The sequence below is a fragment of the Carcharhinus amblyrhynchos genome, chromosome 22 (assembly GCF_965287045.1).
Source record: "Carcharhinus amblyrhynchos chromosome 22, sCarAmb.v2.hapA, whole genome shotgun sequence".
NCBI lineage: Eukaryota > Metazoa > Chordata > Chondrichthyes > Carcharhiniformes > Carcharhinidae > Carcharhinus > Carcharhinus amblyrhynchos.
In genome coordinates, this window is record NC_137345.1 from 22,521,784 (window position 1) to 22,549,014 (window position 27,231).

Here is a 27,231-nt window from a genome sequence, read left to right on the forward strand (position 1 = left end):
ATTGTCCCTGCGCCAATTCATCAGATTCTCTATCTCATTCCTGTATTCTGTCTTGTTATTGTTTGAGCTCCGACCCACTATGGTGGTGACGTCAGCAAACTTGAAACTCAAAGTTGGAGGGGGATCTGCCCACACAGTCATAAGGAGTAACAGCACCAGGGACCCAGGGTCAATTCCAAGGATATTAGGAAATGAATTTGAAATGTAGCAAGGACAGCTTGTATTCATGTATTCTTTGTTAGCAAAGTTAAAATTCCAAAAGGTGCTTTAAAATAACTGATCAAACCACATAAGTAGATATGATAGATGGCCAAAAGATTAGTCAAAGAGCTAGGTTTCAATGAGCATTTTAAAAGAGGAAAGAGGGCAAGGAAAAGTTCAAGAAGACATCCCAGAGCTTAAGGCCTTGGCAGCCGGAGGGACAGCCACCAATGCTTAAATGATCGAAAGTGGGGAAGCTCAAAAGGTCACAGGTAAAAGAAAATAAAAGTTCTGAGGATGGTCAAGCTGGAAAAGGTTACAGAAATAGGAAGAGCAAAGCTCTGGAGGGGTTTGACAATTTGTTGATAGTATTTAGGTATTGCAGGATTCAAAGTCAACACAGATCAGCAAACACAGGGTGATGGGTGACAGAGACTGGGTGCAAGTTTAAAACATGAGCAGTCGAGGTTTGGATGAATTCAAGTTTACAGGAAGTGGCAGATGAGAGGCTGGTCAAGGCAGGGCAGTGCTGGAACAATCAAGGCATGGAAATACATGAGCCAAGGCAGAAGTGGAGGCAAGCGATATTACTGAAGGCGGAAGTGGTCTTGGGTAACAGAGCAGGTTTGTGGTCTGAATCTTATCTCAGCATCAAATGCAACACCAAGATTGGGAACAGTCTTGATCAGCCAAGAAAAGGGGTGGAGTTTGCTAGCGAGGGAATGGAGTTTATGGTGAGAACAATACGTAGCGGCTCTCATCAATTAATTTTGAGCTGCCATAACCAGCAAAACAGTTTAAAATAGCTTATTCATGTATAAAACCACTACATGGTCTTGTCAAAAGAAAGGGTGACAAAGATGAGTTAACAAAGCACGCAATGCTGGTTATGAGGATGATATTGCTCACGCTCTTGTCCTGCAGATCCTTGCCCAAGTGAAAGAAATGAGATGAAAAGATGTTGTTGTGAATACCTATGGGTTTCGAGCAATTATAAACTTGTGCCAGTTTTGGCACCAACCTCCAAATCTTTCTGCAACGGGATTTAACGAATTCAAACCACAAATGATCAGCCTCTAACTGCTCAACTGAAATGGTACAATTCAAATGCTACAAGCTAAATGAAACAACTGAATAAATATTCCAAGACTACATTAGACCAAATTTTATGATTTTATAATCATATTCGGTTTGTTTCTTTCTCCTTATTCATAATTTTGCAGCATCCAAGTGTGTGAAATTACGATGCCTGAATGCTTCAACAACTTTCTGCAGCAAGATTCAAATTTACTGCTCAATCCAGTGCTATAATTAACATCTTTCCACTTCTCATCTGCATCTCAATGTGAAATTACTCATCTTTGCTTACCTGGCTCATCAGGTCTGGTTGTTAACTGGGTTTTACGGCAAAAAATGAGCAGAGCGCAGTGACAATAAATTTGAATCCTGGCTGCCAAGCACAAATACAACTTTGTACTCATTAACAGCTGGCAAATGAAAGATCCCAGGACAGGGTTTTTGAGTCTCTCTACTAGGAGTAGAAAAAAAATATTTCTCAATTGGCACAAATGCCAAGTCAAAATGACATGCAGGCACCCAGTGTTGTGCCAATTTGGTCTTATAAACAGGTAGATGCATCTGTTCAAAAAAAAAAGCTCAATTCTGTTACCAAACTCAGTTTCTCTGTCTCATAATCTCGCTATTGTAAGTAAAAGCTCAGATGACAAAAAAGGCATTGGGTCGATTGATTTAATTTCTTTACTGTTTGAAAGATTCAACTCTTCTTGAGCATTAAGCTGGCATTGCAGGTCAAATACATCAAAATGGAATGGAAAAATGAGGCACCTTTAACATCGATATGCTTCAGTGCCAAGTTGAAAAATCACTGCCTTAATTGTCTTTGATTCTACTTTCTTATCCCGTAGATCATTCCAAATGTTTACGGTGATTTCTACTCCAAGATGATGGAAATTTCCATTTCACCGATCTATCTTTTCCTTCTGCGTGACTGACCTAAACATTCTGGGTTCACCTGTCAATGCCATCTAATATTTTATATACCTCAGTAAAATCCCTGTTTAATTGTCTGTCTGTACTGTATAGGTTCAGCTTCCTTAATGCTCCCTCAAAGCTCATCCAATTTGAAAATGTCATTCTGTCTGCACGCCTTCCAATACCGGCAAATCATTTTTGAAGGCTGGTGACTTGATTGATTACTGCATTGTGAAGTTTAACATAACTTCTATAAACAAACTTGGAACAGTATCAGGTTGGCTCAGCTCTCATCGGAGTCAGAAGGTTCAATCTCATTTGAGGACTTGAGCACATAATCTAGGCTGACACATCAGTGCTCTGTTGAAATAATGCTGCATTAAGATAATTTCTTAGAGGCTGTTTATTCATGGCACTATTCAATGAAGAATGGTGGGGGGGTGGGGCAGGGTGGGAGCTGCCCAGGTGTCTTAACCAACATTTCACCCCCATTAACATCATAACAGATTGTCAAATTTACCTCAAATGCTACCTGTGGGACTTTGCTATAAACATAAAAAAGTCTGTGGCCTACAAAACCGCTACACATAAGTAATTCATTGGTCGCAAATCATTTTTGATTGTCCAGAGGATATGAATGGCACTATTTTCACTGCATTTTCTTTCTTATTCACCCTAATACTGCTTTTGTATTTTATATTGTATTGCCACATTGACTCATTCAAAGTGACACTTGCACTGCTACCCTTAGCATACTTCAAACTCTCCATGCGCTACTGTTATTCATCATTATTTAGTTTCTATTGATCATTCTTTCTTGCAATACTTTGCATTTGTGATATTGCTATGCAATATTATTCATAAACAGTGAGGAACTAACTGTATTGAGAACTAACTGTACTTGTCCGAACAAATTTTTTTTCAAAAATTCTCCATTACTGCCTAGCTAACTGGGTCTGCATTCCCTTTGTTCACTTCTCAATTACTGAATCATAGTCAGCTGCCTAATCACCCTGCAATGGTTTCTCTTTCCACTTCCAAAGAATTATTTTTGGTGTCCCCCCAGTTTCACATTTACATGCTTATCCTTCACCTCAAATCATAAATTCAGTTTCCTCTTTATGTTGATAACACCAACTATCACCACCTCCCTCAACTTCTCCACTGTCTCTGGATTGCCAGACCGCTAGGCTGGCATCCAATATTGGATGGACAGAACTTTCCTCTGCATGAATTTTGAGGTGCCAAAGCCATTGTTTTTGGTCCCTGCCACTAACCCCTTCCATCACTTGCCAATTGTCTGAGGCTGAATGAAAATATTTGTAGCTTTGGTATCATACTTGACCCACAGAGGAGTTTTCATCTACCTTCCCACAAGAGTGACTATTCCACTATTAGAATACACTCTGCCTCAGCTGTTGAAAACCTCCATGCCTTTATTATCTCCAGACTTGATTCTTCCAGGCATTCCCAATTGACCTCCTGCGTTCCATCTTCCATTAACAGGAGGTTACATAAAGCTCTACTACCTGCGTCCTAACTTACAGCTAATGCTGTTCACCCATCATGCTGCAATCACTGACCTATACCAGTTCTGGGTCAAGCAACATGTCAAATTTTAAACTTCTTATCTTGATTTCCAAATCTCTTCCATGACATCAACCCTCCCCCATCTCCAGCCTTCCAATCCTCCAAAATAGCTGTACTCTTAATTCTAGCCTCAACTATCCCTCATTTAATGCCTCCGTCTTTGGTTACCACACCTTTAGATGCCTCAGCTGCAAGCTCTGTAATCCCCACCCCATCCCCCTCCTCTTCACCCAACTTTCCACCTTCAAGGCACTCCTTCAAAACTTAACTCTTTGAGCCAGCTTTTGGTAATTTGATAAGAATGGAACCAGGGGATGTTTAAATAGGTTGACCAGGAGCTTGGTAGTAAGGATAGGGTTTTGAAAGTTTGCAAAAATATAGCAAGGCAGGAAGAGAATTTAAGGAAGGAGTTTGAGAGAAGAGTCTTGGCCCTTAAAAGTTCTACCACCATGGTGCACTGAGTGAGGAATATCCAGATGGCCAAATAGCAAGTTGCAACAGATCTGAACATCTGTTCTTATTTCTTTCAAAAGGTCACTTTTGTGTGAAAGGTGCTCATAAATCTGCAACGTAAAGCTAACATCAGTAATAGTAACCATGAAACTATGGATTGTTGTAAAATCCCATATGGCTCACTGAAGACATTTAGGGAAGGGAATTTTCCCACCTTACCTGGTCTGACCTACATGCAACTGCAAACTCATGGCAATGTGGTTGTTTTTTAAACTCTCTTCTGAAATAGTCTTGCAAACCACTAAGAGCAATTGCCCTTTGGGGATGGGCAACAAATGCCCCCTTGCCCATGATGTCTATGTCCCATGAAAGAATAAAAATTAATTCATTTTTTGTGTTTTTCTTTCAGACTGGCTCCAATCTTACTACTGATACTCGAGACGACGGGCCCAATTCTCCCATTGCATGTTTTTTTGGCGTGTCAGATTGGGATGTGCGTGTGTCAGCCATTTTGCGGGATTCACGCATGCATGTCTCCTATAGCCGGAGAACACATGCAGTCGAGATCACGCTGGGAATTGGCAGGAAGACCAGGTAAGTGATTTTAATCTATTTTTCATGCAACTTAAACGTCATTAAGTCGGGCCCAGGACTGAAATCGCCAGGCCCGACGGTATCTCCCACCTTGCCAGGAGTATTTCACTCTGGTGGGATTGAGAGTAGCTCCCCATGTTCAGGGGACTAACGGGAGATCCTGCTGGAGTAAAGGGGGGGGGGGGGGGGCAAATCAGTGCCCCCCTAGGCATGGACATGCTGGCAATGCCAGCCTGTGCCCCCAGCACTGCCCAGGGGGCAAAGTGTCTATGCCATGGCGTACCTTGGCACTGCCCACCAGGCATCATGCAGTGCCAAGGCCCACCGCCACTCTGCTTTGGGATCGACTGGAGCTGGGAGGCCAGCGATTGGGGCGGGCCTCCCTCTTGGTGGAGGGAGGGCACATGCACAGAGTTCCGGAACTGTTCGATTTTGCCACGAATAGGCCCACCTACCAAGATTTTAATGATATTCACAATTGCGACCTCTGCATTGCACAGCATGTGGGAGATTCAAGTCTAAACTCCCACTGAAAAAAACAAGGGTGACTTGCACCATTTTTCCCCACAAATTCAGCACTTAGAACTTTTTGGGGGGGGGGACAAAATCGAGCCCAATGTGTGAAAAGGGACATAAAACACCTAGAAACTATTGATATAATGATCATTCTAAGCAGTTCAAGACCACTTTAGTGTTTTGCCCCAGTACATGTTAATCAGTTTGTTACTGCCAGTTGCATAGTATAGCATCAGGCCAATTTTTACATGTGTAAAATGCTAACAACAAGTAATCAATTGCACTATTCCCAATATTTTTAGTTGCAGAAGGCTCTTGAAATTATTGAGTGCAAAACATTAGACAAGAACGTTGCATCAATTATAATCATCCAGCTAATTTCTGGTTTTCTTTCTCTTACCCCCACCCCTTCCCACAACAGGCTCCAGAAACTAACTGAAAATGCTATTTCAGCCAAAGGAATGGATATGAGATCTGCAGCTTATTGTTCACTATATAGCTTTCACTTTCAAACAAGGAATTCAATTATCTGAAAAGGAAGAATCTGTAGGGTTACAGGAAAAGTGGGGGCAATGCCACGAGCATTGTTTGGATTGCCAGCACAAACCGGATGGGCTGAATGGCCTCCCTCTATGCCATAACAATTCTGGAAGTCACAAAACTGCTTTAGCACTTGCGGTTACAAGAAGTTGCATCCACAGTACTTGGAGGAGACTTCTAAAATGAGGCAAATAATTTAATTATTTCTCCAAACACAGGATTGTCTTTTGCATAGAATTCAGAGGCACACTTGCTTTCATTATTTTAGGCCAAGGAAAAGCTGCCTATTTGAGTTCAGTGCCTATTTCATGACTGGCTTCGTGACAACTAAATTCTTGACTGACAGAATAAGTCCTTGCTTGTTACAGATTTGTCCTTTGTTGTGTACGTGTTTCATTGTTAGATCAAATCTTTCCATTTTACCTTGCAATTTATTGCTTTACTTTTAAGAAAGTAAATTAAAAGAAAAAATACATGGTATATTGATTTGCTTCTTTGGCAGCACCTTCCAAATCCTCAACTTCTAATACCTAGAAGGTCAGAAGGCAGAAAATACATGGGAACACCACCACCTGCAATTTTCCCTCCAAGCCATGCACCATGCTAAATATATCACCATTCCTTTACTGTTGTCGGGTCAAAATCTTGGAACGCCCTAATAGTAATGTGGGCATACTTACACCACATGGACTGCAGTAAATCTGGAAGGAGATTCACCAGCATCTTCAAGGGCTATTAGGGATGAACAATAAATGCTGGTCTATTCAGTGACTCCCACACCCTGGGAATATTTTGTTTTTAAAATGTTACATTTGGGAAAAGCTTCATTGAATTCCTGTGGAACTTTCTACACAAACTACTGTTCAGCCCATCGAGTTCCTATAGATATTATAAAGTTCTTCAGTTTCAAGTAGAGATTGAAGTTGATGTTCTTGATCATATTGTTCTCACCCCCAATCCTTTCCTATTCCAATTTGGTAATGTGTTCAGCAATGCACACGTTAGAATGGGGGGAATCTGTCCAAAGTTATTTATTTATTTTTGGCTAAAGCAAAGTACATGAGCATTGTCACTTTGATTCCAAAACAGACTTAAAGAATGATGATGCATAAAATGCTCAGTACTCACATGGGTCAGATTTTGAGAATGTATCTTTATCCAAAAGATTCCTATAGAGAAAAAAAAACAGAGTTAAGTTTTGCAAGTTCTACTGCAAACTACACTAAAACTCTTCTGGTACCAAACATTGCTTGCAATTTTAGAATATATTAATTACTATTCATCAATCTAATTTTTCCTGTTTCATTATTTGAGGTTCCTCCTTCCCAAATGTCATGGCACTTTCCTTTAAGCAAGTGGGAGATCAACTTCACGTAGCAATCTGTTTATAAATTTAAAAGATGCAAAGAACGTGACCCAGGTTAGTTCTTCAATAGAATTTCCTTCTATCTTTGGAGGTTGCCAAATGATAGCCTGGTTTGTGAAAAAAAAAATTCTTCAATTATCAAAAGTTCTGAAGAAAACCCTCAATAGTGGTTGATATGTACTTTCATATCCATTAATAATTGACAACACCACATCTTTAATTTGCTCATATTTATGAATGACTTGCTTTTTGGAAAATAAAACAAAATTGTTGCTTTTGACTATGTACCCCAATTTTCTAGAACGGTAAATATTAATTTACCACTGCATTTTTAAACTTAGGGTATTATTAACCAATTATATACTGTCAGTTCACAATAACTGATTTTATAACTAAAGGTATAGGGAGCTACATTTCTTTAATTTTGTCGCACCACCCAATTTACCACATATCAGAACGCAATTACAGTACAATTGCACCACAGGTGACATGACAGTGAAATTTATGAATTAAGCAATAGGGCTTTAAATATATCAATGCCCAAAAGGAAGCATGAAGCAATATTTGAGCGAATAAAAATATACTTCACGTTCTACTGCACTTTGAACCTGTTTGGAAGTAACTCACCTCATTTCAGTTTTGTTGCAATATTTAAGACAGCTGAATACAGATTAAAATTAGGGCACTTTCAATGTAATTTAACATTCCATTTTAAATAATGTGAGCAGCAAAATGACCTTTTGTGCAAGAGGAAAGTGCATTAAGGTATTTTACTAGACTGCAAAGAGTGCAAGATATAGAAATGAGAAAAAAAATGAAACCTGCTGAATGGAGACTACTGAAATGAGGGGAAAAAAATGAACCCATTCAACTTTCTTCACTTGAAATCAAAATACAAACTGGTAAAATGACATGAACATGATTATGTTAATACCACCTTTCAGCACGCTCTCCAGTATGAATAAAAATGTAAAATAGGCTACGTCACGATTACCAAAGATGATTTTCCTGATGGGTATGAAATTGACACGTTACACTTTGTTACCATCAATTGAGGACAATGCCATAAGCCTTGGATCCTAACTTCCTCCAGGAGTGGAAGCTTACCGAACAGATTCTCAAATTGGTGTGCAACTGCCAAAGGGTCAACAGATACAACACTTCAAAAATATCAATGTTACAGCCAGCACCACAGTTACTTTAAATCCCTGCACTGGCTTGGATCATTGATCTGTTTATGAATCTTACTTATACATTGACGGACATGGGGACTTAGCTGATGATTGCAGTGTTCAGTTCCATCCGTAATTTCTCAGGTAATGAGGCAGTTTGTGTCTCCATGCAGCAAGACCTGGACAGCATCGAGGTTTGAGCTGAAAACTAACAATAACACGAGCGTCTATTGCCAGGCAGTGACCATCCCCAACAAGAGATGTTCTAATCACTTCCTTTGGCATTATCAGCCAATTCCCTCACCACTGACCAGAACTGGTCAAAGCACTGAATTACTGTAGCTCCGAGAGCAGGCCAGAGACTGGGAACTTTAACAATGAATGACTCACTTCCTGACATCCCAAATGCTTTCCATTACCTAAAAGACACATGTTAGGAATAGAATTAATCTCTACCTGTCTGGAAGAGCAAGGCTTTGGCACTCAAGAAGTTCAACATCATTCTGTACCAGTAGGCCACTTGATCGGCATCCAATTGATTACACTTCCATCCATCACTGGTGCCACTTGGCTTTAGTGTACCTTGGATAATATTCTGGGGACCTGGGTTTGAACCCTACCGTGGCAGATGGTGGAATTTGAATTCAACAAAAAAAAACCTGGAATTAAGAATTTATGGATGGCCATGAGACCATTGTCAAATGTTAGAAAAATCAATCTGGCTCACTAACGCCCTTTAAGGAAATCTGCTGATCTTACCTTGTCTGACCTATAAGTGACTCCAGAGCCACAACAATGTGGTTGACCCTTAAAGGCTCTCGCAAATAGCCTAGCAAGCCAGTTAGGTACAGATCTTTCAGAGTTGTTTGTCTTCAACAGGGAAGTGGATTAAAATCTGGAAGCTGGTCCTCTCATGGTATAGTTCTCTCCAATCAGAAGTAGCAGTAATCAAAGATCCACTCCTCTGGAATCCACGCATCCATTAATACGGTTTCAGCTGGCTGATGAAAGAGGGGGGTCCAGGCCACTGGGGTGACCAGAGTTGAAGACGTGCTGCATGGATATAGCCCAAGGTTGCACCTTAAAAACCATTATTTTAAAGGGACTGTTCCCCAATATTTTGTTGTACTTCAGCCCATGAGTCTTAATTTTTGGACACCCAATGAGGATGGGGGCAGTGAGAAGAGGAAGATTTCCTCGCAATCTTTCCCCTGGGTCTTGCCAAGATGGCTATCAAGTCCAAGCAATGGGCAATTGTGGGGATGTCTGCCCCTGTGTAACAGCTACATTCACAGCTGGGTGGCCTTGGAGAGAGCATTGTGTCTGCTGGTGTACTTCAAGCCTTCCTGAACCAGTGGGTGCTGTGATGTATCAGAATGACATTTTGGTTGCTTTGATGTTTTTTGAGTATAAAGTCTAAATGAGTTCGCTCCAAGCTTGCCTCAGCATACATCTCTGTCCAGTCTAAGACTGTCTTCTAGATTCGGGTCATATGTCCCTTTACATCACACTGTGGATTGCCAATACTATACGTAGTCCCGCATTAATCTTTTATATACCAGGTCCTTGTAATCACTGCAAACAAATGGTCAAATGCATACAAATCGATGTGAATTAGTTCAGTATTTGTTGAGCCATCACACAAGTTTGTTTTGGCATGTGCATTCATAGAATGTGGGCATCATTGGCGAAGTCAGTATTTGGTGTGGCACAGAAGTCAGTCAGTGATTCTGCCTCACAGCACCAGGAACTGGGTTTAATCCCTGTTAATACAGGTCTCAAAAATCTCCAACAGGTCAGTCAAGCATGATTTCCAATTCATAAATTCCTCCTTACTATGTCCACCAGACTTTAACTATCCAGGCCCATTTATCATATCCTTTAGAATAGAAGGTAGTGGAATGGTGGTATCATCACTGGACTAGTAATCCCACTGTAATAATATTCTGGGAACCAAAGTTCAAATCCCACCAGAGCAGATGAAGAAGTTTGAATTCAATAAAAATCTGAGATTAAAAAGTCCATTAACAACCATGTTGTAAAAACCCATCTGGTTCACTAATCTGTCATCCTTACCTGATCTGCCTATGAATGACTCCAGATCCACAGAATTGATTATTAAATGCCCACTAAACAAGGGCAATTAGTGATGGGCAATAAATGCTTGCCTAGCCAGCTACATTCTCATCCCATGGACGAATAACATTCTAGGATTTTCCTCATTTTTGATGCATGGCTAACAGGGCTGTTTTCTCTCTCTCCCTCCTTTTTAAATAGTTGGGTGACATTTATTAACTTCCAATCTGCAGGAACCATTCCAGAATGGATATAATATTGGAAGATGATCACTAATACATCCACGACCTCCACAGCCACCTCCTTCAACACTGAGGTGTAAAATATCTATGCATCAAGAAGGGATCTAAAGTGATTTTTCCCTCTCTATTCTGGAACTACTTTTTAATCTTCTTACCAATACAAAATTTCCTTTAATTCATTATTTTCCCCAGTCTCTCGATTCTCTGGGAGATTTCTTTCATCTTCCTGAGTGAAAACAGAAAAGTATTCATTTTAGATTTCTATGATTTCTCTATTTTCGTTACAATTTCTCCAGACTGTCAGTAACAGAACACCAATTATCTTAGCCAAATACTTCCTTTCTGCACATGTACAGAAGCTTTTACAGTCCTTTATATTTTTTCTAGTTAACATTCATATTCTACTCTCACCGTCTTTATCAGTTTTGTAGTTTTCTTTGCAGTATTCCAAAATTCTCCCAATACTCAGGTTTACTACTATTTCTGGTAACTTTATTGGCCTTTCCTTTAAACTGATACAATCCTTAACTTCCTTTGTTAGCCATGGTTGACTGACTTTTCCTTTCAAGTTTTTGTGCCTTGACAGAATTGAATTGCAGTTCAATTTTCAGCATGTGTGAATTAAGCTGGTCTCAGCCACAACAGCAGCAGGGATGATTCAATTAGCCTTGCAGCTCCAGAATAGGAGAAGGAAAATAAACCACTTTAGATCCCTCCTCTTGATGCATAGACAACAGAATAGACTACAGCTGATTATAATGCTCCCTGGTGTTCAATGGCTTCCTGACACTCACCAAGTTCACAGACAGCAATGGATACTTGTACTTGTCATCCCTGATGCCCGAACCACGCGGAACCATACTGCACCCAAGAGTTAGAAACTTCAGGAGAGGTGGCTAAGAAGAGATGGTCAGAGAAAGCTGCCCTACTTTGCATACATAGTCCATGGCGCTAAAGTCTATGGCTTCCCTGGCCAAGAATGCCAATGTGTGTTAAAAATCAGTCTTTCACACTATGGCCAAATATTACAAGCAACAGGTTTTAAACTGCTTACATTCCAACTAGCCTTTAATCAGCAAAAAAGTTTCACCTCCAGTATGTTGCAACATACCTATTCGAGAATGACTATTCCTGATATTCTTACTGATACGTTTTTACCTGTTTAACAAATAGCTCCTTATTCTGTTGTCCGTTTATCTCAGTAAGATGATTTACCTCATCTATTTCATTTGGGTAAGAAATTGTCTCAGTGTCACTTGCAGCAGTGCTATAGAGGCCTCCGGCCACTCCAACTACTTTTGGCTGCACAAAAATTCACAAGGTGTGGGCATCATTGGTTAGATCAATATTTAATTTCCCTAAATTGCCCTCAAGGAGGTGGTGACAAGCTACCTTCTTGAATTGCTGCAGTCCAATGTATTACAGGTATACCCACAGTGCTGTTAGGAAGGGAGTTCTAGGATTTTGATTCAGCAACAGTAAAGGTGGCAATATATTTCCAAGTCAAAATGGTATGCAACTTAGAGGGAAACTTGTAGATAGATGTTTCTACGTATCTGCTGCCCTTTAAGATGCTAGATGTTGCACTTTGGAAGGTACTGTTGAGGGAGGATTGGCGAGTTGTTACAAAGCATCTTGTAGGTGGTACACGCTACAGCCATTGTGTCAGTAGTTGCGGAGTGGGGGGGGCGGGGAGAGAAGTGCTTAAAAGTACATTTATGAGATCTGAACTCTTTCAGGACTTCTCCCTTTCCAGCACCAACCAATTAATCTACCACACTGTATACGATTGAGAAGTTATTCTGGGGAACGTCTCTTGTTGGTGCAGCAAGACATAAATTTAACTGTCTCCACAAAGATTTCTCCACCCTTGCTTCTGGTCTGCTAGCTAGAACAGGCTTACAAGCTACTGGCTGAAACCTTGTCCCTTAAGCTGCTCAATGGAGTTTGCCTCCCTGCTTCCATCAAAAGCTTGTGAATTATATTATTTCCCTTTTTTTTTCTGTGTATTGGTTGTCTGTCCCCCCCTCCCACTCAGCCTCAAGTTCTAAAAGATTAACATATGCATGGCTTCCCTGGATCGTGCAATCCTCCACCTAAAGTGCGTCCTATTAGCAGGACATTGTATTCTTCTGGTCTGTCTGCAGCTTCTAATCTCGTTATTAGGATTCACATCTTGTGAAATAATTTTTGAAACGCTGGTGGCTTTTAATCTGCTGGCACAGTTGTAACAGGAGCCATTCTAGTAAGTGGTGGACAAAAAGAGTAGATTTTGATGCAACACTCGTGGGTAATTTGAGGATCTTCAAGGAGGACCAATTAAAGCACCAAAAAGGAAAAAAAAAATGTGCGCGCCAGCTGACAGCCCAACCTGGATTGATACTCTTTACATGTTATAATCTTATGTCTTTGTCGTGTGTTCTATTCCATCTTAACCCCATTTAAAAACATTCACCATATTGGTTAACTTCCACATTTTAGTAACTGTTGATAAATTGTGCTGAAGTTAAAATATGAACAAATTGGTGAACTTGGAAACTATCATGCCATCGAAGACTTTTTTTGCCCAGCTACAAATCAGTAGCCAAGGGGCAAGAACAATTAATACATGGAACAGTTATTAGGCTGCACTGTACTGACAATCTTAGACCGTTAAGGAATAATTGGAGGAAAACATCATTCTTGGTTCAGGAGTTAGAGTCTGACACAATATGCTTAGATATCTCAAAAAGACAATGCATTTCTTTTTAAATGTAGGATCCTTCCATAATCATTTGCTGTTCAGAAACATTAAACTTTTGCCAAACTGCTGACAAAGTGAGGAGAGGCTACAATTCAGTGTTATTATACCAGGAGTCAAATCAAAAGTAAACAAAAACACCATCTTCTTCAAAAGAGAAGTCCAAAAAAAAAAGGTGCAGCTTTGATCCTTTGTGCACTCATATACTGAATTATCTGCCAAAACATTTATGGACTCGAGACCAAGAGTGTTGGGACTGTCAGAATTCAACTTTTAAAACAAATGCTTCAAATAAGTGAGATTTTTTAGATTTTTAAGGGCTAATATTGAAAGAAGAAATATAAAAAAAAGGTCCATCAAGTGCAGCTCACTGTTGGTGTCATGAACATCACAAAATCTACCTGTATATTGACACCATTAACACAGACTCATAATGGAAGTATGTTTGATGGGGAGGGGTTGTGAAATCAATCTAGGACAACAACCCAGTTTAGCTGTTAACCTGAAATTTTACTACATTGTCATCTTTGTGCTACTGTCAAGCCTAACTGCATTCCAAATGTCCTGAGAGTTACCAATCTATCAATTCATAAAGATTTACAAAATCATGTAGCCACCTAGCCCCAATTGCAAGAGGGTTGTCCAAATTTAAATCATCTTTAAAACAGAACTCTCCACCTCTTTTCCTATTCTAAAAAGAGAGCAACTAAGGAATTAAATTCCATGTGAATACATGCCTAGGCTCCTACCACCATGACATTCTTGTAAATTACTTGCCATTTTGATCCCACCAGTTTTTATTTGTTCTTATATGGATGATGTCACTTGTAAAATCTGCATTTATTGTATACATAATTGCCCACAGATGATGGTGAAAAGTTGCCTTCATGCAGTCCAGGTGTTGCAGGTGCACCATAGCATTGCTTGGGCGGATTGTCCGGGAGGTCTTCCAGGATTTTGACCCAGAGAAGGAATGGCAACATAGTCACAAAGATGGTGTGGGACTTGGAAAGAAATTCATGTTCCTCCAGTGCAACTACTGCCCTAGATAATGCACCAGGTGGTAATGGTTGAGGGGTTTGGAAGGAGCTCAGACAGGAGCCTGAAGAGCTGCAACAGTGCATCTTGTAGATAATTCACAAGGTAGCCATGCTGTACCAGTGTGAATGAGTGAAGGCTGCTTTGATCTGGATGGTGTTGATCATCTTGTCTTGTTGTGACTCCTCATCCAGGCAAGTGGGGAAGCATTTCATCACCATCTTGTCTTGTACTTTGTAGATTTGGGATTCAGAAATGTCCAGCCTCCAATTAGCTTTGTTCTTATTGCCACAGTACTTAGGGAGAGATAACTATTAATCCAGAAGCTCAGCTAATGTTCTGGGGACTCATTAAAATCCCACCGTAGTAGAATTTAAAATTCAATAAAAATATCTGGAATTAAGAATCTACTGATGATGAAACAATTGTTGATTGTCAGAAAAACATATCTGGTTCACTAATGTCCTTTAGGAAAGGAAATCTTCCATCCTTACCCTGTCTGGCCTACATGTGACTCCAGAGCCACAGTAATGTGGTTGACTCTCAACTACCTTCTGAAATGGTCTAGCAAGCCACTCAGTTCAAGAGCAACAAGGGATGGGCAATAAAGTGCTGGCCATCCGGTGATACCGATGTCTCACAAAATTAATTTAAAAAAACAAAAATCAATACAACTGGTCCAGAAAAGTTTCTGGTCACTTGTAAACCCACGTGGATGTGGGGTGGGGGGTGAGAGAAAAAGAGAGTTCACTGATAATAATGCCATTGAACATCAAAAAAAAGGGCAGATGGCTAGGTTCTCTCTTGTTGAAAGCTGGTCATTATATTGCCTCCCGAGGCTTCTAGTATCATAGTTGCCAGTCTTCAGCCAATTTGATTCATTCTAAATGATACCAAGAAATGGCTGAGTGTGCGAAGATACATCAAATGTTATTGGCCTCAACCAACATCCTGGCTATAGTGCTGAAAACTAGCATTATATATAAAAAACAAGCCACGGCCCTAGCCATGATGTTCCAGTATAGTTACAACATTGACATTTACCTGACAATATGGAAAATGCCCAGATATGCCCCGTCAATAAAGTAGACAAATCCAATTACCATCCATCAGTCTACTCTTGGTTATTAAAAAGGGATGGAAGTTATCATTGACAGTGCAACCAAGCTGTATTTGCACCACTAATGTTCAGCTGGGTTCCAAGAGGATGACACTGCTCCAGACCTCATTATAGTCTTGCTCCACGACTGCCCTTAACAAAATTGAAGTTACTGGAAATTGGGGAAAAGTTCTCCACTGGCAAAAATCATATGTAGCAGAAAGGAAAGGTGTTATGGTAAATCGGTGACCTATAATTTCAGCCCCAGAATTTCATTACAGGAGTTTTGCAGGAATGTATCTGAGCCCAACCATCATCAGCTGCTTCAATGATCTTCCCTCCATCATAAAGTCAGAAGGGGAGATGTTTGTGATAATTGGACAGTGTTCTGTACCATTCAACACTTGTCATGTACCTAAATAATATTATCTAGTCAGCAAGAGCTGGACAAAATTCAGGTCTGAGTTGATAAGGGACAAGTAATAGTTGTGGCATCCCCATAGATGGATTGATGTGGCAGGTAAAAGCTTTGATGCATTATTTACAGGATCACTTGCCTATCTCTTGGCATGATGCTCACAGCACTCCAAGCTCCCAGTTCAAAAAGCTGTCAGTTTGAATTCCAGAGAGTTGAACATGCAATCTGCACCAATTTCACCGCAGTATCTAGACAACAGGTTATTGTTGGACATTTCACCTTTGACGAGATGTTAAGCCAAACCCCCAGATATCCCAATCAGGCATGCAAGAAAGATCTCCCAATGTTCGGGCCAACATTTATCCCTCAGTCAACACAGTTGAATTGCTGTATTCAAAAGTAATGCATTTGCTGTACAGCATGTTGGGGCATACTGAGGACATAGCCATGTTACGTAGTGCCTTCTTTCATATGTAGTAAATAAACAAATGGATCATGAAACACGTTCCCACTTTTTAAATACACATTTCAGCAAACATTAGTGTCTGGTGCAGCATGACCCTGATTAGAAAACAATAGGTTTTGAAACTGAATTTCAGCAAGTCAAAATCCTTCCATCTCTTAAAAATTATTCCATCTGTCCTTCAGTATTACCAGGATTTTTACTTCATACATCCACCACATAAAAGGCTCAACATCACAAATATTCCACACCTGACCTCCCTGCCTCCATAAGCTTCAGCTCATTGAGAACACTGCAACCCATGTCCTCTACTCCACATGCCCAACATGCAGTCAAGTTGACATCCATTAACTTAGAAAAATAGAAAACAGAAGAATTCTGCAGCATGCCTCCATTCACACTATAGAAGATTTCAGTCTTCGTGATCAGCATGTAAAAAGAAAAATGTTCACGCTTTGGGACTATGACAAAATTTCACAAGAAAGATAGTTGTCTACGAGTTGGTGGTTTTGTTTATCAGACTGAAAAAGAAGCAAAGCATTGATTGCGGCAGTGGCCAAATAAATTGAAGAATATTTTATTCCAAAATTGCAACACAATTAAATGCAAAGGATATCAGCCAGCAAGATGGAAATTCTAAGACAGTGCAGAAATTGAAGATAGACAGATTACATTTAATACAGTGTCTTTCCTGAACTTTGTTTTACAGCCAGGAAACACTGTTATAAGTAGCATAGAAGCCAATTTGCACTCAACAAGTTCCCCACAAGCAGCTCTGTGATAATGATGTGTTTTTGTGCCATTGATTGAGGGATATAATATTGGCACAAATATCAGTCTACAAATGTCCCCGGTCTGGTCACACAGTAGGAAGCATCCCTGCCTCAAAACATGAAGCTTCAGGGTCAGAGACCCACTCCAGGACTTAGTGGCCATGAAAGGTGCATTCCTAACACAGCCAAACAAATTACCAACCTATAAATTCTTCCAATATGCTTATGGCAGGCAGTAAGACAAGGAGAGAGTCTCCTGGTCAGTTGTGCTCGACATGGAGTGGCACCCTTCCAAGATATAGCCTTTGGGATAGACTAGTGACCTCCTCCAAGCAAAACTAGCTATAGGAATAGATATATGTGAGTGATCGCTTCCAAGAGAATCCAGCTAGTGGAACAGATGTGTGCATATGTTTTGTCTGCTTCCCACATCCCTGGGTGCAAAAAGAGAATCAAGAATTTTTGCAGTTACAGCCATCAGATGTTATATTACAAAGACCAGGAGGAAGAGTGGACTTCAATATTCTGAGAATATTAAAAAGGTTAAGAGGGAAAATAAAGAAGCAAATACAAGGAGAGGGAATATGAAAAGGACGCTGGCAGCTAACATAAGGGAAACCCACAGTTCTCAGTAGACATATAGATAGTGTACAGATGAAGGTATGATGATACTGTGCTCTTTAAGTAGTATTTGGGCTATGTTCTTTTGCAGGATCTGTTTCTGCAGTTTCCCAAAAGAAGGGGATTTACACATGGAAGCAGAGGACATTGCTGAGACAATAAATGAATACTTTGCATTGGTCTTTACCGAGAAAGATGCTACCCAGGCCATATTAAAAGATGAGGTAATTCAGATATGAGAAGGATTTTCAAAGGAAGGGGAGGTATTGGAAGTGTTACCTGTACTTAAAGATAAGACACTGGGATCAGATGAGATGCACCCAAGGATATTGCAAGTAGTGAGTTTGGAAATTGTGGTATCACTGACTTTAACTTTTCAGTCTTCCTTAGGCTCAGGGGTAATGCCAGAGAATTGCAAATGTTACAGCTTTGTTCAAAAAAAAAATATGGCACAAGGATAAATCCAGCAACTACAGGCCAGTTTAACTTTGGTGGTGGAGAAACTTCTAGCAAGAATAATCTGAGACAAAGTTAACAGTCACATGGACAAATACGAGTCAGTAAAGTCAGCATGGATTTAAGGGGGAAAAAAAAATCAATAATCTTTCCCTCATTGACAGTAAGATGAAGGGTAGTGGAAGACACATCCCTGTCTATATTAATGGCAAAGAAGGGGAAATGGTCGAGAGCTTCAAATTTTCTAGGTGTCCAGATCCCTCCATGCTAGTTAAGAAAGTCAACCCCCTCCTCTATTTTCTTAGGTGGCTAAGGAAATTTGGCATGTCTACTGCGACTCACCCATTTTCTTTTAAAACAGATGCACCATAAAAAGCATCCTTTCCAGATGTATCACAGTTTGGTATGGGTCCTGCCCTGACCAAGACTTAAGAAACTACAAAGGATTACAAACGTAGCCCAGTCCATCACACAAATCAGCTTCCTATTCATCGATTTTATTCACACTTTCAGCTACTTCAAAGCAGCCTGCAAAATCAAGGACCCCATGCATTCTGGACATACTCTCTTCCACCTTCTTCAGTTGGGAGAAAAGATACAAAAGTCTGAGGTCATGTGCCAACCTGACTAAAGAACAGTTTCTTCCCTGCCGCCAGACTTTTGAATCGAGTTACCATATATTAAGCAGATCCTACTCTACATCCTAGGAATGACTCTGACTCTATATTCTGCACCTCCTACTCCCTTATGTACTTTATGAACAGTATGTTTTGTTTGTATAGCACACAAGAAACAATACTTTTCATTGAATCCCAATACATGTGACAATAATACATAAAATCAAAATCAAATTGATAAAGCAAAATACTGTGGACACTGGAATCAACTTGAACTAACTTGAGTTTTTTGAAGACGTAACAGAGGGTTGATAAGGACAATGCTGTTGACGTAGTGTACATAGACTTCAAAAAGACATTTAATAAAATGCAAGTTTGTAGATAATACAAAGCTGAGAATTATTTTGAATTGGGAGGAGAACAAAGAACAGGCAAGTTGGTGGAATGGACAGAGAAGAAGTGACAGATGAAGTTCAATGCAGAGAAATGTGAAGTAATTCATTTGGTAGACAGAACATTGAAAATAAAAAATAGCAAGTAGAATTCTTAAGGGGATGCAAGAGCAGAGAGACCTAGATGTAGGTACGTGTGCGCAAGTCATTATAAAAGTTGAGAGAGCAGTTAAAGCATAAAGCATAACTAGGGGCATAAAAGAGTATTGAGTGTTGACCTTATACAAGTTACTAGTTTAGCCTCAGCTGGAGTAATGAGTCCAATACTGTCTGCCACACTTCAGGAATATGTGAGGATATTGGAGAGAGTGCAGAAAATATTCACATGAATGGTTCTTGGGATGAAGAACTTAAAGGAAGACAGACTTGAGAAGTCAGGACCAATTAGAGAAAAGACAGCTCAAAGAAGTTGTGGTAGGAGGTATTCAAAATCATGGGGCATCTGGACAAAGTAGCTAGGGAGAAACTGTTCTCACCCTTAAAAGAAAAGAAAATAAGACAGATTTTAATTAATAAAAAGAAACAATAGTGCTATGAAGAAACTTATTCATATAGCACGTTGTTAGGGTCTGGAATGCACTGCCTGAGAGGTTATGATGGAGACTGGTTCAAACCAAAACATCCAAAAAGAGAATTATGCTATTATTTGAAAAGAAAGAATGTGCAAGGTTACAGGGAGAAGGGAATAGGCAAATTGCTCATTCAGACAGCTGGTGCTGACATGGGCCAAATAGCCTTCTTCAACTCTAATAATTCTGTGAATCTAAAAGTAGGTTACAGTGAACATTACATGCAAGGAGAGAATAGTTTTGAATGTGCGACTGGAGCACATGTTAATGATCTGCTATGCAGGGGAACAGGGAAAAGTTATCTGGTAGGAAGGGCAGAATTAATTAGCAAGAACATATTTGGTGATATTGAGTGCCAGCCTGTAAAGATAGCACTTAAGTACATCAGTATAACTTAAATAATTGGTGGATAGGTTGAGAGGGCCATACAAACTAAAAGATAATTTGTACAGAACAGTGTTTAAATATTTCACACCTTGGTGGGTATAACTAGCATGATTAAATAAGAGGGAAACCACATTTGTATTCCATGGATAAAAATCTGGAATCAAATAATCAAGCACTAATTTCTAACTAGCTATATTCATTGGCAAATCTGTGATCAAATTGGACACAGTATTCAGTCCAAATAATTCTGTTGTATCAGAACAAGACAACAAGTATTGTTCCTGAATTGAGAGCATCCAACAGCCGGATAACAACAAACAACAGTTTCCAATGTGACTGGTTAAAAATCATTAACTGTAGACATTTCTAGGACAGGAGGGAGTAATTCATTCCATCATGTCAGCAGCAGCTCTTTTTTGGAGCAATCTGAAATAATACCTCTGTCGAACTCTCTCAAAAGTGCCTTGTATCTATTTCTGCATCAAATATTTATTCAATTTTCCCTGAAACATGCAATAGATGCTGCCTTGAATATTTCTTGTGGCAAAACAGTCCATGCTCAAATGAAACTTCTGTGCAAAGACATTCCTTGTAACTTTTCTCAGTGACAAGTAGCAATTTTCAATTGATGGTCTGTTGTTGTGGATTCTCCAACCAGAGAAAATAGCCTTTCCCTACTTACCCTATGAAAGCTCAAAGCCCACAATTACATTTCTTCGTTATTGTCACTATTTCTTCTGGAACAGACAATATCTCAAGTCTCTTCATAACTACAGAATTCCATCCATCAGTTATTATTACGATTGGCACTCAAATTGCATACAATACTTAGTTATTGGTTATAAACAGCATTATAGTCTTTACTGTTCCAAATTGAAAATTGTTTCCATCAAGAATTTGCCTTCAGAAAGCAAATCAAATTCTAATTAGGTTTGGAGTCAAACTGTTAAGAAACAGGATGGCACAGTAATCAACACTGCTGCCTCATCGTGCCAGGGGCCCGGGTTTGATTCCCAGCTTGGGTCACTGTCTGTGCAGAGTCTGCACATTCTTCCCATGTCTGTGATGGTTTCCAACGGGTGTTCTGGTTTCCTCCCACACTCCAAAAGGTGTGCAGGTTAGGTAGACTGGCCATGCTAAATTCTCCCTCAATGCACCCCAACAAGTATCTGAGTGTGGCGGCTAGGAGATTTTCACAGCAACTTCATTGCAATCTTGATGTAAGCCTACCTATGATACTAATAAATAAACTGAAACAACAGAACGAGTTAAACTATCAGAGCCAGATACTATTGAATATAGGCAGTTTTTTTCCAAAAAGACTGTGGGCATGGGATGTGGGCATCACAGGTAGGCCAGCATTTGCTGCCCATCCCTAATTTCTGTGAAAGTGGTGGTTGAACTGCTGCAGTCCATGTGTTGTAGGTACATGCACAGTGCTATTTGGGAAGGGGAAGTATGATTCTGATCCAGTGACAGTGGATGAAAGGTGATAAAGTTCCAAGTCAGGATGGCAAGAGCTGGAAGGAAACTTGCAGGTGTAGATGTGTTGAAGGATCCATTGTCCTTCCAGGTGGGAGAGGTCACAAATTTGGAAGATGCTGTCAAAAGGAGGCACTTTAATCAGCATATATGAAGACATCAATATGCATCATAAATATACCAATGAAACACAGCAGGATCTGCTTCATTTAGAGACAGCCCAACTGAGTAGTACCATAACCACTCCCAGATTGCAAAAAGTGGATACAGCAGCCCTGGAGCAAAAAGCAGGAGCAATGGCCACCACGGACATCACTCTACCCCACAATATAACTGACCCCCTCATCTACCCATACCTTCCCCTGCCATACAGACCAATCGTGACCCCCTGACCCCCCCCCCCCGCCGACAATCACCCGCAGAATGGCAGTGGGCCCCCCGTCCCTCTACACCCCAACCCGGGATCCATCTAGCCTCCCTCTCCCCCCACAAAGAAAACAATCAGGCCTCCCTTCTCCTGCCACCAACCCCCCCCTTCACCAGAGAATGATCTGACCCCCCTCCCCCTCCCCCATCTGACAACAATCTGGCCTCCTTCTGCCCTCACCACACCACCCCCCTCCTCCCCCCGCCAAGAGAACGATCCGTCCTCCATCCTCCCTCATCCACCAGAGATACATCTGACCCACCTCTTCCTCTTTCCCACACCCCTCCCCCCAACAACTAAAATAAAGATCTGCTGTCCCCCAACCACTGATCTGAGTCAGAGAACCGTTGAAAGCTCTGAACTTACCTCTTCTGAAGCTGGAGCGCCCAAAACAGACCTTTGTCGCGTAATGTCTGTTTTGCACCAAATCTGGACGTGCAAATGTGATGGTAAAAGGAGGAAATGCTAATAAAGTTGGGTGGGCATTCATTAATTCAATTTAAATGTATGCATTTGCATTTAAATTGACGTATCGCCTGTTTCAGGCACGAATCAGATCGCAGCCATTCCCGGGCCTCGGTAAAGTGGGCATCTGCGCAGACACAGCCATCTATTGCATTAATAGCCTCATGCCTGGCTTTACCATGTTTTCACGCCCAAAAACAGGCACGACACAATGGCAAAATCAGGCCCTTAGTCTGTGTTTTTCTGCATGTGGGTGGTACAATGGTCACAGCACCAGAGAGCCAGGTTTGATTCTGGTCTTGTGTGACTGTCCGTGTGGAGCTCACACATTCTCCCTGTGTCTGCATGGGTTTCTTCCAATTTCCTCCCACACTCCAAAGGCGTGTAGGTTAGGTGGATGAGCCATGCTAAATGCAGAGTTGTGGAGCTAGGCCCTAAGTGGGACATTCTTTCGGAGAGTCGGTGCAGATTCTGTGGGTTCTTTCTGCACAACAGGGATTTTATGATTCAAAAAGATTGTTTCAGTTATGTGAGGAGTCATGAATGGTGGAGTTGTGAATGGTACCGAATACTACTCAGTGAACATCCCATTTCTGATCTCTCATGAAGACATGATAAAAAATAGATTTTTAATTCATTGGTTGGAAACATGAATTGGATTTCAAAAAAAAAGATACATTTTGAAACAGGCCAAAAAGGTGACGTCAACCTATAATCACAATCTTCGACTCTATTTTACATTCCTCAACCAAGGAGGGGAAATGGCAAAACTCACCCAGGACAATAACGGTTTGCGAACAAGCTGCAATTATACCAGTAATTAAAGGCAGGACTGCAGCTTTACAAATCCAGTGCAGTGCTGTCTGAGGGGGAGTGATTGAACAATTGGGAGACAAGTTTGGCCACTGTGAGGTATGGCGCAGACTGAGCCAGGCCAGGGTGCTTTCAGAAACAGGCTGCACTGACTTTTAAGACTGAAAACCCTTTTCTTAAAGGACAACTTGTTTTTGCCACGAATGTAATTTTTTACCTCACCCCTACTCGAGTCCTTTGGTCCTGTACTCTGTGGATATTCAAACTGGAGCTACATGATCTTGAGTCCATAGCTGCACAGTGGAGTTTACCCCACCTTGTCTTTTGCTTCCAATTCTGCTATGGAGCTTCTCTCGAGTGATATCCATTTATGTCTTTGTTTCAGATGCTTCAAAAAAGGTCTCTCACAAAGAAATCCTGAGGCTTACAAGTTGAACATTAACTGTTTATTGATAACATGTAACTATGTACATATATACAGGGTGTGATGCAAGCTAGGACCTAACTCCATGTTTGCTTCTACACTGGTCTCTGTACAGTTCACAACTTTCTCTAGTCTCAGGTTATGTGTCTCTTTACATCACTGTGGATAGTGCTATTCCCAGTACTATTTCACCCTTGCTTTGCCCAATATTTTTTGCAAGGATAAGGAAGTTATACTAAACCTGTACTGAACCTTGGTTTGACCACACTTAGCAAGTAGTGTATACAGTTCTGTTGGCCATTTTATAAAAAGAGAGAGAGAGAGAGAGAGAGAGAGTGCTGAGAAAAATTACAAAGATGACACCAGAAATGTGTAGAGCTCATCAATATAAGTGGTTATTCATTCTATTCTGTCATCCAAAACTTCTGAGCTTCAGGGAACAACTTTTACAAGTGACAAAAGTATTTGGATTATAGAACCTGAAGAGTAGAAAGCAGAAGAAGTTATACCTGTGAGGTGTGTTGTCAATGTAGATTTATCATTAAGTAGAAGGACTGCACAATACCCATACCATACAAGAGCTCACACATTTGGAAACAAAAAAGGAGTATGAAACAGTCTATTAACAGGAAGAGATCACTATGCCCCTTCCTCAAGTGCCAGTCCTCTGAAAAGCTATTAGTCCCATTTCCTGTTCCTTCCACTTAATATTTCTCCCCTTCCAATACTAATCCATTTCCATCCTGGGGTGGGAGTGAAGAGAGAGATAAAAGGGGGTTGTTGGTGTGAATTGATTAAAAACCATTAAATCCTGAAAGGTTTTGTTAGAATGGACAGATACAGAGGGAGTGTTCCCGCTTGTGGAAAGAGCATAATTAGAGGCCATCAATACAAGGTTAAATCAAGAAACTCAGAAGAAACCCTCCAATCTCGGGAGTCTACCTGCCATTGGATGTGCAGGTTAGGCAATCATTTAATTGGTTGTCTTTTTCAAAGTAACACTCTTAGATCGCACCTTTAGTATTTGTGGTATTCACCCCAATGACAGGAATAAAAATCCTGCCTTATGTAAATGAGCAATTCTTAAGACACAAGAACATTTATGAAATATACTCAAGTGACAACTAGCAACTCCTTTAACATTGCACATTTCTACAATATATTGAAATGATCATCCAGTTATGACAATTTTAAAATTTAACTTTATGGCTAGCATCACTTGAGACTGAATAAGAATGAATAACCATTTAGATGAGAGGGTAGCTAAACCCAACCATTCTCAAGCAGATGTTCAGTTACTAAATATCTGTTGTTTGATACCAGCAGACGGTCAATAACAGGGGCTGAGAGGGCCCCAAGGGGAACAAAATAACAACTGAACCATCAGGGAACAACTTCTGTAGGTGGCAAAAGTATTGGATTTTAGAACTTGCAGATTAGAATAGCAAAAGTTGCATCCATGAGATGTGTGTTGCCAATGTAGGACTATTATTAAATACGAGGACTGCACAATACTTGCTCACTATCCACGCCATACAAGTGTTCATATATTTGGAAATAAGAAAGGAGTATTAAACAGTTTATTAACCAAATTCTCATGAGCACTTACTTTTACACTATTGCTACTTCGTAGAATCTCACAGCACAGGAGGTAGCCATTTGGCCCCTTCGTCAAGTACTAGCCCTCTGAAAAACCTTCCAATTAGTCCCATTTCCCTGCCCCTTCCACTTAACTTCGCAAATTTCTCCCCTTCCAAGACTAATCAGTTGTTTTCAGGGGTGACACGGTGGCACAGTGGTTAGCATTGCTGCCTCACAGCACCAGGGGCCCAGGTTCAATTCCCAGCTTGGATCACTGTCTGTGCAGAGACTGCACGTTCCCCCAGTGTCTGCATGGGTTTCCTCCAGGTTCTTTGGCTTCCTCCCACGTTCTGAAAGATGTGTTCATTATGTAGATTGGGCCATGTTAAGTTCTCCCTCAGTGTACCTGAACAGGTGCTGAGTGTGTAGCAACTAGTGGGATTTTCACAGCAAGTTCATTGCAGCATTAATGTAAGCCTACTTGTGTCTAATAAAAACATTTTTGAAAGTTACTAATGAATTTTATTCTACCACCCTAGTCAGATAGAGTATTCCAGAATATAACAACTTCCTCTGTTAAAAAGCTATTTTGCCAATTACTTCAAGTTCACATTGAATTTCATGATGCAAAGTGCTTGAATGCTTTCATTAAGTTTCCTCTTGACATTCTATATTCAAAGGAGAACACTCCCAGTTTCTTTTATCTCTCCACATACTCAAAATGTCCCTCATCCCTGATAGCATTCTCAAATCTTTTTTTCTCTCCTTCCAAACACATTATTTGATCCTCATGGGGTAAATGGCTTTCAAGTTCTAGTAACATAAATGGACAAAATTTGGATTTCAAAAACACTAACACACTGTACAAAAATGCTGCCTCCTGTCTATACTGGCTTATTTTCAATTTAACTTTTGTCAGGTTACACAATAGTTTGCAAACGTGACTGTTGAACTTTCATCCATTCCCATCCCCAACTTTCTTTCCAAAAACAAAAAAAGGTCATATCCTTGTATTCAGATTTTCTTTTACAAAAATATCACCAATATGTAAATTTATCTTAAAAAAAACTCTACAATATATCAGAGGCTTACAATATTATGTGTGTGACAAGGAAGAAACATTTCAGGAATTTTAAAAGAAAGCAAATGGATAACATAGGATATCTAAAAATTTGTAAAAAAAAATTACCAAGTGATAAAACTGAACAACTTGCTTTCTAATGAGATCCATACACAAAATATCAAACAGATCAGACGTAGCCAAATGAGTGACTTGGAAACAATACAGCCATTGTGTATCTGGAAACCTGTTCAAATCTGTGATAATAGAATCTAAAATAAACAGTAATTGGTTCAACTAATAGATAGTATCTCACATTAGCTACAAGAAACGCTTCCAAACTAGCATGTGACAGCAAAAAGACCAAGGCTGGAATTTTCCAACCTCACCTGCAGCTGGGATTTTTCGGTCCCGCTGCAGCGAACAGGGATTTACCTGAGCCCCAAATTCTCCATTCTCACTGGCAGTGGTAGCAGGGTGTGAGAGACTGGAGAATCCCAGCCCATATCACATTTTTGGCAGATGTCAATATTTTCAGATAATTTACTGCACATGCAGTGTGCTTACATTGCTGAATGGTTTTAAAAACTGGAGCAAAGCGTAC

At 40.3% G+C, this 27,231-nt stretch overlaps 1 protein-coding gene across 4 annotated transcripts in view; it reads right to left on the reverse strand.

The window, feature by feature from the left end:
* cpne5b (copine Vb) overlaps positions 1-27,231 on the reverse strand; it is a 602,363-nt gene that overhangs the window by 525,127 nt on the left and 50,005 nt on the right. For all 4 annotated transcript variants that reach the window (XM_080209682.1, XM_080209679.1, XM_080209680.1 and 1 more), the window contains exon 2: positions 7,015-7,055. In XM_080209682.1, coding sequence (XP_080065808.1) covers positions 7,015-7,055 — 41 coding nt within the window. The remainder of the gene's footprint in view (positions 1-7,014; positions 7,056-27,231) is intronic.